Raw genomic sequence first — 13228 nt, forward strand, 5'->3', positions numbered from 1 at the left:
GATTTTGGATGATTATTTGGGGCATTAATCAAACCAAATGAAGCAATCATGTTCCTCTAGCCACCCTGTCTCTTACCACTGCTCCTCCCTCTTCCTCCTTCTCCCCCCCTTTCTCTCTTCATGCCCTCTTCTACACCAACTCCTTGACTGGTCCCTCACCTCCCTTGTTACCACTTCCCCAAATTTGCCTCCCTCTCCAGGTTAGTCTAGCATATGCCTATGAGACCAAGGATGCGCTGTGCCTGGTGTTGACCATAATGAATGGCGGAGACTTAAAGTTCCACATCTACAACATGGGCAACTCGGGCTTTGACGAGCAGAGGGCCATCTTCTATGCTGCTGAGATCTGCTGTGGCCTTGAGGACCTTCACCGTGAGAGGATAGTCTACAGGTTCGGTCACATGGGGGTCAGACACAGTTGGGGAAGGTGTAGATGGGAAATCAAGATCTTTTGTAATGATAGTATTTCTGATTAGAAGATACTGTCGGCGGGCCCTGTTTACTGTTGTCATTACATATTAAGACAGCATTAAGCATAGAGGCTTTAGGAACATTTCCAGGGGTATTTTAAGGATCTCTGTCTCTGAGAACTAGTGCTGTAAACCCCAGATGTCCTGGCCTTTAAAGGGACACTCAACCGATTTTACACATGAAGTGACACTGGATTAATGGTGTACTGATTTCTATGAGGTGCCATGCACCTGTCACACTTAGTGGAGCCTCAGTAATGCTAACATAAACACTGATGTTCTTAGAGTACAAATGCACCCACATACACTTGGCCCATGTAGTCATATAAACAGTGTTCCTTGATATCTGCAAGTGTTACAGTAAACTTCACTGTTGAAATTGTGGTTGAGCTTGGCATTGGTTAGTAGAGTGCCCCAGTTTTCAAATTTTACAGCTTTTATAATAAATAATAAACTTTTTTTGTATTGCACTTTTCAAAAAGTTAGATAAGACAATGATTTGGCTTAAAAAGGGGTTAAAATAAAGTCAAATAATAATGTGGCACGTTGATTAATAAAAGGCTCCGAAAAGACCTTAACATATAAATGAGTTCTGAGATGAGATTTATAAAAACACAAGCCTAAAATCCTCAGTCAGGAAGTTCTGTTGTAACCCAGGAGTATAGCTCAATAATAAACAATAAAACGCATGATAACAAATAAAGCAAATAAAGACATGTGTGCAGATAAGCCATCTATTAATCCACAGGAAAGATTGTAGAAGCTGAAGAACAGAAAGCACATGGTCAATAAAAGACAATGAAATGTCAACAAAATGACAAGTTAATAAAATATACAAATATTTATCCAGGATTTTATTGTTATATCCTCTTACTCAAATGTAAGTTGTTTTTTTTTATACGAGCACAATATCACCGGAATGACCCCCTAATGTGTTCTTCTTTCTCGCAGGGATTTGAAACCTGAAAACATCCTTCTGGATGATCGTGGTATGTTCCAATGTTTTTTTCTTATTGTTAAATTCAAGCCAGAGTGGGCTAATATGTGGGCACACTTCTTGGTTAGAGAATATTATTTGTTTTCCACAGTTCTTTTGATGTAACCCATACCTCACACGGCACAAGACAAACAAGCAGTTTGTAACTAGTCCACTTTATAATGTGCAAGCACATTATATCTCTGTCCCCCCCCTTTCACAGGCTGAAAAGTCATCTCTTCAAGTTCTTCACATCACGCTCTCCTCTCTGAGTCATACTCCCATATCATCTATTCTCTGTAACATGGTCTTGTATTGAAATAGAGGAATCTTCTGCATGTCTCTCTTAAGCTCTTACTTTTTTAATTCTCTTTCTTTCACAGTTCTATCATAAAAGATCATTTTAGTGTAACATGATTATTATTGGGGCACTACGGCTGTGACCTTTGCACTCTAGGAAATTAAATGTATTCCTCTGTTAATCACAAAAAAAGTGTACATTTTTATTAAAATATGTACATTCAGCACAATCTCAGTAAGGTAATTAATCTGTGGTTCTTGTTCAGGACATATCCGAATTTCAGACCTGGGCCTTGCTGTTCAAATCCCTGAAGGAGAGACGATACGAGGGAGAGTGGGCACTGTTGGATACATGGGTAAGAATGTGGGTAACTCTGCTACCCTCTTCTACCTCCTTTTTTTTTTACCCTCTCTGTACAAATCTCAGTTTTCGGCCCCTCCTTATGAACTTTTAAACTGATCTTTCTTTTCTCATTCCTCTTCCCTGCCTCAGCTCCAGAGGTGATCCAGAACGAGAGCTACACCGTCAGCCCGGACTGGTGGGGGCTGGGCTGCCTGATCTTTGAGATGATACAGGGCCAGTCGCCCTTCCGCAAGCGCAAGGAGCGTGTCAAGCGGGAGGAGGTGGACAGACGAGTGCGCGAGGACCAGGAGGAGTACTCTGATAAGTTCTCAGAGGAGGCAAAGGACATCTGCAGACAGGTGAGAGTGAGGAGATGGAGGTGACAGATGGCTGTGGGATTAGGAAAAGGGTGGAAAAGGAGCAAAAAGGACAAAGGGAGGAGAGCACATCAACAAAATTCTTTAAGATTAGTGGAAAATGAGGACATCACATCCATCCTGAGGACAGGATGGATGTGGCAGAAGGGATGGTGGAATGGGAAAGTGGAAATGTCAAACCACTTGATGATGAATTCAGTTCAGTATATACATGAAAGTTCATGTCTTGATAAATTACATGAACAGGTTTATATTACTGCCTTTATTAACTGCCTTTATTAATATAATTGGGGAGCACTTATTATGTTCTGCCACTCACTTAGCAGACACAGTGACACAAGAAAAGCAGAAGTTGCACAGTGAGATATTAGAAACAATGCTGTTTGACTGACAGTATTTCATTGCAAAGAAAGATCTTTTCCTGTTTTGGAAAAACAGGTTTCTTGAACTACATTTTATTTTGTTAATTTAGCAGTTTCTGGTTTGTTTAAGGATTAAAAACATTTTCTGTAAAAGCTATACATATTTTGTTTTTTACTTAATGTAAGATTCTGATTTTTACAGTAAGGCATGTGTTACAAGATATGTTTGGTAATCTAAATTTCTTTAAATCTTTGAAGAACTATATGTTATAATTCTATTTTAAGATTAGATAATATTGTATATGATAATAATTTTGGCCAAGATCCATCCATCCATTTTTTTAGTATATCCACTTGTCCTGTTCAGGGTTGTGTGGAGTTAATCCCAGCATGCACTGGGTGAGAGACAATCCAAGAGAATCCTACTATACATTTTGTTCTGCACCCTCTACTATGAATGTTTTTTTTTTTTTTAAATACCCCTTATTTCTAAACAAATGTAGTTAAAGCCTGTATTAGTTGATTTTTTTTTTGGGCCACTTGGGAGCAGTAGAACAAGCTGTAAACACAACACTGATAAATTATGGCAAAGGTGTTGAACAGTTGCATATATACACATCCAGCTGATACGGAGCAAAATTTGCATATATTTGGAGTCGTATTTTCTGGTGACCAGGCGAATGCAAGTCCAGTAATAACTTTCCTCTCTCTTTAGCTACTAAATGCTCCACTATGTTCACCAGCTAGTCGCTAACTTTGTCTACCTGTTATTTGGTGCTGGACAGGTAGCGTACAGTGGGTTTATCAGAGACTTTTTGCTAAAACAGCTGCCTGTTGTGGCTGAAAACAGCACGGATGACAGCAGTAAGACTGAATCCAAACAGTAAATTTGGGCCGTAAAACCAAAACAATGAGCTGAAAGACGCGAAATTGCTCCGTAGAGAGGAAGGGAATTGTTACTACGTTAATATATGTTAATATAAAAATATTGATTAGTACAGGTTTAAGGAGATCAATTGTTTATTATAACTTTTCTTGAAATATTTCCATTTGTCTTTGACCTCCTGTCTTCCACAATCACTATTCTGTGCTCTAAGAGGGGGCCACTGAGCTGCTTTGCCTCTGCGCAGTGGGGGACGGGACATTTATTTGTGTGACGCAGTGGAACATTCTAACCCAAGGTTCAGCAGATTCAAGGACTCCCCTGGGAGAGGAGGAATGGGGTGGGGGCTTCTGCAAGAAATGGGAGAAAGATAATAAGGAAGGGGATAGAATTGGGCCGGGGTGGGAATCACTTGGATCACTTGCCAAAAATAGACAAGTGATCCAAGTTGTCAAGACCATAAAGTGAGAGTCTGCTTTGATCCCTGGTGTAAATTAAGAGTTGCTCAACGACAAGAGGAACAAAGGGGAATAAAGAGTGGGAGATGTGGTGAAAAAAGGGAGAAGCCATTTGTTTGTTGAATGTGAAATCCACCAGCTTTTGGGTGACAACAGGGCCAGTGAGAGTGCCCACTAGCAGCCAAACCACTAAATAGCACTCATCCATTTCATGAGCTATTCATTCATAAGTTATTCAACATCACAGGTACCCCCTCCCTTTCTTTGTGTGTTTGATTGATGATAGAGAACTGGGCTTAAATAGAAGTTTGTTTTATGAGAAATATGAAATATATTAAGCTATGATTTATCAGCCAAAGCCACTCTTTAGAGTTGCAATCTTTAAATCTCTTCTGCCTCTTCCTCTTCCTCCTGCGTGTCAGCTCCTGGCTAAGGACCCCAAGGAGCGACTGGGTTGTCAGGGTCGAGGGGCCATAGAGGTTAAGCAGCACCCCATCTTCAGAAACATCAACTTCAAACGGCTGGAGGCCAACATACTGGACCCTCCCTTCAGCCCCGATGTAAGAACAGCACACACACACTCACAGTGCGCACAGTACATACAGGCTCGATTCACAGCTTGTAGCCTGAAACCTCGGTGAGCTGCAAATCAGCATACAGGAAATACCATTGTCACAAGTAAACAAACACTTCCAGTATAAGCTAGTTATCATGGTAGCTAGTGGGGGTGGTGAGAAGAAGACGTGTGATTTCAGTGTCGTCATTTGAAATCATAAACTGGCTGACAGAATGGAAAACATGCTTTCTATAGCAATTAAAGCAGAGTTGTCCTGTTGTATGGTTAACATCACTAATACCTCCAGTGGAGCTTTTAATGGTGAACTGTAGATGGCTGTGGTCATAGTAGGAAACTCTTAAGTGTGAATGTGTGTAACTATGGAGTGTAATACAGACCACCACCTTGCCTGGATGAATGTAGTTCAACCAAACATCACTCTAATCCTTTATTGTGTGCTGCACTCATATAGCCTATGATAACAAAGCTGTTCATAGAGAGAATCATTACATTTCCAGTTTCATAAATAGCCTGAGTGAGGGAGAGGGACTGACCTGAGAGGTTAAATCAATAGTTGAAAGTAGATAGTGTTATCCGCGTTTCTATTTTGGGTTATTCAGGTCAGTAGGGTTGTGCTGAGGCAAACAGAGCAGCAAAGAGTCCTCAGGCGTGTGAAGATTTCCATGTTATTTAAAGAACCATCGGACTTTTAAGTATTTCAGGTTTAGCATTCCCCCTTTCATCCAAAAATATTTAGACTTTTCACTGTTGTCTCTTTTCTCTCTGTCATTCTTCCTCTTTCTTTCTGTCTCTCTCTCTCTCAGCCTCGGGCCGTGTACTGTAAAGACGTCCTGGACATTGAGCAGTTCTCCACCGTCAAAGGCGTGAACCTTGACCCCACAGACGATGACTTCTACCACAAGTTTGTCACAGGCAGTGTCTCCATCCCGTGGCAGAACGAGGTACTGCAGGCTCAGGCCACTGAGATGATGTCATTGTTCAGTCCCACAACTGACAGATACAGTGCAGTACAGCACTGGGGACACATGAATACCTGTATTAATGAAGAATACCATCCAATACCAAGAGTAATGTAGAAGGATAAATAACTATAAATAAATGTGAATATGCCATTGCCAGTGAATGAGTCAAGTTACTGAATATGTATGAGACAAGGTGTGGAGGTGTTCATTTACATCCTAAGTGCCCAATCCAGGTGGATACTTAAACAGCTACCTGTAGAGAGGGTTGTGTTATAAATAACACCCAGCCTTATGCTGACCCACAGGCCTTTTGTAGCACCATACTCTTAGGGAAGTGAAAGTTATCAGGATAGATAACTCAACCTCTCGTCCTTTTGTAGATGATTGAGATGGAGTGCTTCAAAGAAATCAACGTCTACGAGACTGACGGGACGCTGTGCTCAGACCTGGACGTGAACCGGCCTAATCCTCCACCAAAGAGAGGCTTCTTCTACCGCCTGTTCAGACGAGAGGCAAGTGCTAGTGCTCCGCCAACTGTCCGAGGGGGTGGGGGCTAAGGTACTTCCTCTCTTCCTTCTTTCCTTGTTTTTCCAGGCCTTGTCCAAACTCAACATGTGAAAACGTTACCCCTGAACCCCTGTGAAATTTGAACAATTAATTGGTTGTTTCCAGTTATGCCATTCCAAGTTTAAGTTGGTTAGAAAAAGGCCTCTCTTTTTCCTTTTCTCTGGGGTCCCCTGTTTAGCCCTTTGCATATTCTTTTCTGTATTTGTTGCTGTGCCACTTGTCTCAGAAGGTCTAACATGAGGATTCTTTTCTTGGTTTGTGGTTGTGGGAAGACTTGATATCAAGGTTTGCTTTTAAGATACATTGACACAAAAGGTTTGTCAGTGGTAAAAAATGGTTCTAATATATTTTATTGGCTGCAGGAGCTACTCAGCTAACAAGTTATTTGCACTATCTTTTACCTGTTCTTTAGTACAGAGACCTTTCATTTTGTTCTGTACTTTCCTTGAATTCAAGGGTGTAACAGCCACTGGGGACAAAGGGGACCTTTCCCTTTCACTTTTCCAAATCCTACTTTTGGCACACTTTTATAGTGTCTGTTTGGTTTTCTTTAAAATCTCTCTGAACAGTGATCTCTTATTGGCAAAATGCAAATAAGATGAATGAGGAGTTGATAAAAAAATGTCAATACGCTCATCTGAGTCACCTTCAATTATTACCATATGCTCACAGCAATAAGCTATACAGGCAGCAGTGAGTGCTTAGAAAACGGTTTTCGCCCTGCGTTTTGCCTCTAAGGAAATATACAGTCTGCCTTCTCTTACTGGTGGAGGTTGTTGGGGCTGTATTCAGCCTGAGAGACAGACTGCAGGCACTGCTCACTACTTACCTCTGCATGTTGTTCAGGTAAAAGTTGTTGGGGTTTTTTTTAACATCAATCAAATTTAAGGCTCTTCATAGTAAAGATGCAAATTCATTATCAGGTCTACCAAGACAACTACACAAAATTTGAAGTAAGGGTAGTACATTAAAAAACAGATTTACATAGCATTTGTAGTTTTTTTTGTTTTTTGTTATACTACCATTATTAGGGAAAGCACAATAACCAGTTTCATCACAATTTGTTATTTGCTGCCAAAGCTACGCCCTTGCTTCAGTTGCATGTTCACAGTTGTGTGTTTGAGTGCTGGATATCAGCCTGGGCACTACAGAAATACCTCTTGTGATGTGGTTGAGTCAAGGTCGGCATTTCAGGAGAACGTGACATCATCTTGCACATGTGAGATGGCGTAGCGATGAAAGTTGCTAATGTTAGTGATATATCCTCACTTTTGGTTCTTTCCAGGTCTGTTTTAAGGGCGGTTACAGTGACGACGAGATCGAAGAGCCCTCGCGACTTTAAACCACTCCCTCCACCTGCCTCCTCCTCCCCTCTCGCCGCTGAACTTCACCACAAACTCCAACCGAGCGGAAATCTTAGGAACTCAGTGAATGTTGACCTGTATTTATGAGCTGTATTAAAAGTGTATTATAATTAAAGAAAAAAGTATGAGTTTAAAGATTTTGTACATTTGTACTTGAATTTATGTCTAGATGTATATTTTCACTAAAGGTTGTATTGTACAAAAAGCCATAAAAGTACCACTTGAATGCATACATTACATTTTTATTTCCTTTTCTTTTCTTTTGGAATGAGTATGGATAATGTGTATTGGGGAGTTTTTTTTAAGAAGCACAGTACCAGTAGTCCTTTTATTTTTCTCAATGTAGCATAAGGCCTTTTTGTTTTTATATGTGCTCTATGATTTGGCCATGACGTGTTGTTAGCACATCAGATCCACCTGACCCCAAACTAACCCTTAGCTTCCGCACCCCTTAAGGCTCAGGTAGATCTGAACAAAGCTCATCGATCCAAATGATATGGGGAGGGTTTAACATTGATGTGTTGATGCCATGCTGTTTAAGCCTTCCCATATGTTTCCCAGATCTCCACCTGCCCCCTCATTGGTTTGGAAGTGATAATCCACGTCCTTCCCTCAGCCCAGTGAACCAGGCTGCACTGGACTGGATGGAGTGTGTAGTAAACCGTCTTCTAGGTGCCTGTACCAACTCAAGTCTAGCAGAGATGGCATGGATTTATTTCTGACAATCTTTTTTTGTCAGCATGTGCAACAATAAGAATCTTTTAAAATACGAAGGAAATATTACAGAGGCTTTTCTCTGTAATATAAGTCCTGATAATTATCATTCCTGGACCTCTCCAAAAATCTCTCATGAGCTGCAAAAGGCACAGAACATTGATTTCAGATGCCAGACAGTGATTCCTTCTGGAGCACAGCTGTTAAGTCAAAGTCTGTTACATTATTCACTCAGGCAAAGATTTTTTTGTGATTTATCTTTATTCCTCATCCTTTTTTCTACTTCTTTGGTTGTACTACCTGGCTTTTCTTTGTTGTTTTTTCCTTTTCCCCTGATGTGTCCAGTTATTATAAACCTGTTTCATTTGCTAAGTGGAAATCCTTTCTCTTGAAATATCCTAGTAATTTGCCACCAATATTTTTAGTATACCAGCAAACCTAGGACAGGTTGACTGGAGAACAAGTTAGAACATAGAGACAGATGATGATGATTAGGATGGCACTGTATCAGAGATCTGACCTGCTGCTGACAAAGGCTTCATCTAGATAACAAATTGTTGTTGCATCAAACTAACTTCCATTGATTCAGCTGTCAGCAGTTATTAGCCTCTGCGCTGAGTCAAGATACAGCCTGCTTTGGCCTCCTTGCCTGATGATCATAGATAGCACGATCCCTGTCGGCCACACATCCTGCTAGTAGACCTCCAGTTAGATCCCTTGGCTTTTGCTGTGTTTGTACTAGATGAAAATAATATTTCTTAATCGTAATAGCGCCCACCTTTGACTATTCCATTGAAATCCTGTATGTTGTTCTCTCATAGGAATGACTTGAGATAGTTGCTTGTATGTGCGTGTAGACGGGGAGGAATGGGAATAATGTGTAAACTCCTGCCTGCAGAGTTACCATCATCCGTGCACAGGAACACTCGACCACTTGCAGAACCACAACTGTTGTGCACTTTTGTTTCATCGTAGAAGTGTTTCCTTCCAAGTTAACCAATCACGAACAAATACATATTCTGTACATTTCCCAACATGCCCTAATCAGGATTCCTCATGTCCACTATTTGTGTTTGTTCTCATTGGCATTTCAGAGGCATTGGAAGCCATTTTGCTTTTGAATTTTGCTTTTGAGGCAGTCGCTGTTTACTCCCCACCACCTGTTTTAATGCTGTGAATACCCAATCTGGATATGTTAGCTTTGTGTGTGTGTGTGTGTGTGTGGTGTGTGTGTGTATTACACTGTATGCAAACGCAGCTTTTGTTCAGTCTAATGCATTGAAGTACTACAATACAATAGTTCAAAATCATGTAGGGACTTGAATGTCAATTGAATTTCAAACTATTCAAGACCACTTACAATTAAAATGGTACGCATGTAATTCCCCATGTCGTTAAATAATTTGGAGAGTTGACTTGTTCTAAAAATGTTGTCCCCTGTTGCACATTCCATTATCAAAAATCAGGAATCGAATGTGTGCATCTAGCTGTTGCTGGCTTGTTGTCACTTGAGTTTCTGAGTGTCTTTGTTATTTTTTTGTTGCTCTCAGGCACATTTTGAAGATTGACTGATTTCTCTTGCCTATGTAGATTTTAGCCTTTTAGCTCTTTAGCCTCAAAAACCTTGTAAATGATGTATTTCTAACATGTAACTAAGCTCTAACACACATTCACTCACTCTCACAGGGAAACTAAACTGTTTGCCACCCATGCCTCTGTCATTGTTTGAACTCTTATACCATCCATATAGCAGTAAAGAAATTCTGTTTAGTTTCATTGCACTATGGTGTGTTTTGACAATGACTATAGGAAGTGTCTTTAACTTTTTTGCCAATGATACCAAAAGCAACATTAAGTAAATCCAACTTGTTTTGTGATCTGAAAAATTGATTGAAGAAAGACTGCCTTCATTATATGTGCCAGTTACCAAGTTCATTTCGGACATCCCGCCTTTTTATCTATCTTTATCATTCCGTCCATCCTGAGAGAAATTCCTTCACATAAAGGAACTTTAAACAGCTCAACAGTTTTGAATGTCCGCACTAAGTGCATTGTAATGCCTGTTTTAAAAAATACATATGTTTTATTACTCAAGCATGTATCGGTTTGTAATACTTCAGGTTCCTTGAATATGTAAATGATGACCTTCTAGTGCCAACATATCTCACTGGTATCTGAGGACAACTTTATAAATGGCAAGGTGACCAGCTGAGTTGGCCCCGTTCGAATACATGAATACTCTCCTGCCTTCCTCCAAGGCGGTGATGGTGAGTCTCCCCCTAAAATCTGGAATGGCGCTCACCAGCGACATTTAGAAGTGAGAGATCCTCAGTTCCTTGGTGTCACTTGAGTCTAGTTTTGGGATAACCACCGATAAATGCCTGGAGGATCTCCGGGCTTTCACACTCCTCTGTCCAGATATGTCAGATAAGTGATATTTTCAAGGAAGGGAGGAATGACAAATGCATTATTGGTATTCAAATGGGGCCTGGGACTTCTTGATTTCTCTTCTTTTTTCTTTTTTTTTGTATCTGTACAGTCATGTCGTTCAACCACTGCAGTCATTGTTAATTCTTGTACAAGTTGTATCACTGGTTGTTGTACCATATCTGACATTTGTAATTATGAAATAATACACTGCCATTTGTATAAAAAATACTTGTGTCTTGACTTATTTGTGTCATATATTAATCTGTTTGTTGTGAATAAAATGGGCATATATGGGAGATAGGAAATAAGTTAGAAAATAGAAATAGAAAATAGTGCCATGCTGCTAAGACCTATGTTACGTCCAAACCACAATATGTAGACCTATCTACACTGGTGGCATTAGAGGATATTTGCTGCAGGTAGGACTTTATTAAAGTAATCACTACTATTTCCTTTACTCATTACATAGGAATTCACTACACATTAAAGTTATAGATTTATTTCTATTGGGCGGTTGTCTTTTATCCATTCATTCTCTGCCCCTCCCACGCAGTCAGAGATGGTCGGTATAATAAGATACAGTGTAATTGTGAATATGAGAGCCATATAAGTTAGATTTCCATGCACGTGTCCTGTGATTTGATTCTGAGGAAGCTTTCTTAATCTCCTCACTGTCACAGCTCCCACTCATCGTTCTTGGTGCACGGATAAAAGCCACAGCTACTGCATCGGTGTTGCTCAAATAGGTTTTCACAATCTGGATTTCAGCGGTCCCGTGACAGCAACAATAACAACAACAACAACAACAAAAATCACAGTCACTCATTGGTTCTTTCTCAAATCACTCAACATAAATCCGCAGTCTGATTGGCCGCCGACTTTGCGCCCCTGTCCTCTCTGTCAAGCTCTCACATATGCCACTTCCTGGTTCGATTTGTCGGTGGAACGCAAGGCTGCATTAAAGATGGCTTATTATCAACCAACGTTTTGTTTATTTAGGAATAACATTGTGAAAGAATAATTGATATCTTGCACGAAGAGAAGGCAGAGAGCTGGTGGTAGTTGTCGCGAGCAGTGTTAGCACTCTCGTCGCACTACGCACCACTTGCTCTCTCCTTGCGCTAACTTGCCTCCACTGTGCTAGCTAGTTAGCTCACATAGTAAATATTAGCTAGCCAAGCTAGCTTGCTTACTGTTGATTGCTAAAATGGCCACCATGGAGAAACTGATGAAGGCCTTTGAGTCTCTGAAGTCATTCCAGCAGCAACAGGGACCACCAACCGCAGAAGAGCTTGTCCAGAGGCAGTAAGTGGATTTTTGTCTTACGGCGATTGCATGGCAAGCTAACAGACGTTGGGCTACACAGGTAGCTTAGCTCGCCAGCTAACGTCATTGCCTCAGATAGCCAAGGTTTAATGCTGGCTTGAAGCTAGTTACGCTAAAATATAAGCTAGCAACCAGAGTCTAAGCTGTTATTTAAACTTCTCTGCTAGTTCAGATCTACTACGACATTGCACCAATGCTTAGCGAGCCGTCTTCACCTGACATTAACATTTGAGTGTCAGCTAGGCAGATTTTTAGGGTCAGACTAGCTGAATGATAGCTAACGTAGAAGGCGTCCGCTAATTGATGCCCACCACCTGCTAAAGGGGTCAGGGGCCAGTTAAAAGGTTCAGTGTCAATAAGATGATCTCGGATAAACAACTCTGTTTGGAAACCCACGTTCACGATTTGAGCGTAACATTATGTAGCTGGTGACCCTTCATTGCTCTGAAGGGTAGCTGTCATAATTACTTTTGCCGATGACCCGGTGCATTAATATGGTAGCCTCCTGGACTGGCGTCATTTATGCTTGTCCATCGCACCCCATACAGATCCTTGAAGCAAGAGGTGCTGTAGCGACTAGGGCTGCATGCCTTGTTTTTGTTGTGCCCCTGCTGAAAGAACCAAGCTTTTTCATTCAAGGAACACATGTCAAACACCTTCAGTAATGACAATACCATCTCTTCCATCTTTTCCATGTATTATTCAACTTAGCCAATCATTTCAAGGAGATTTGTCAAGTTCTTAAGTGGTGGTGGTGTTGTTAAAACTCATCAGGCTCATCTGTCAGTCCAGAGGTCCCTAAAAATGTCTATTTTTAACTGTTGTCAGCAATACACTCTCTATAATGGATTGTTAATCCTTTATGATTAGTATACAGTATAACCAGTTTATTATGTTAATATACTGTAGTTAAGACAGTTTACCCTAATGTCATACATTTAAACATGTTATTAATCATGCTTTTGTTATATCAAATTAGTATCTTTTAGTCCATTCAAAGGCTGAAAGCTATTATCCTGGATAGGATTAGATGTTGAAATTCAATATATTTAAATTTGGTGAGCCAATAAGGACTTAGCATAGGGGAAAGCCAGGTCTCTCCAATCATGCATTGAGCTT

The 13228-nt window shown here is 40.5% G+C and overlaps 2 protein-coding genes across 12 annotated transcripts in view; both read left to right on the forward strand.

The window, feature by feature from the left end:
* The window catches only part of grk4 (G protein-coupled receptor kinase 4), a 42532-nt gene extending 32469 nt beyond the window's left edge, over positions 1–10063 (forward strand). The window contains exons 9-16 of one of the 2 annotated variants that reach the window (XM_044190532.1): positions 201–391; positions 1422–1459; positions 2013–2102; positions 2240–2448; positions 4592–4729; positions 5550–5687; positions 6089–6266; positions 7561–7774. In XM_044190532.1, the coding sequence (XP_044046467.1) occupies positions 201–391; positions 1422–1459; positions 2013–2102; positions 2240–2448; positions 4592–4729; positions 5550–5687; positions 6089–6265 (981 nt within the window). In that variant the 3' untranslated portion in view covers position 6266; positions 7561–7774. Of the gene's footprint in view, positions 1–200; positions 392–1421; positions 1460–2012; positions 2103–2239; positions 2449–4591; positions 4730–5549; positions 5688–6088; positions 6267–7560 lie in introns of both variants that reach the window. The other variant, XM_044190531.1, reaches the window with a different exon arrangement.
* A 1656-nt stretch (positions 10064–11719) lies between these two features.
* Positions 11720–13228, forward strand: part of htt (huntingtin) — a 32477-nt gene continuing 30968 nt past the window's right edge. For 7 of the 10 annotated variants that reach the window (XM_044190512.1, XM_044190518.1, XM_044190513.1 and 4 more), the window contains exon 1: positions 11721–12088. In XM_044190512.1, coding sequence (XP_044046447.1) covers positions 11991–12088 — 98 coding nt within the window. In that variant the 5' untranslated portion in view covers positions 11721–11990. Of the gene's footprint in view, positions 12089–13228 lie in introns of all 10 variants that reach the window. The other 3 variants (XM_044190516.1, XM_044190514.1, XM_044190520.1) reach the window with 2 other exon arrangements.

This window comes from Siniperca chuatsi, linkage group LG3 (assembly GCF_020085105.1).
Source record: "Siniperca chuatsi isolate FFG_IHB_CAS linkage group LG3, ASM2008510v1, whole genome shotgun sequence".
In the NCBI taxonomy this organism is placed as follows: domain Eukaryota; kingdom Metazoa; phylum Chordata; class Actinopteri; order Centrarchiformes; family Sinipercidae; genus Siniperca; species Siniperca chuatsi.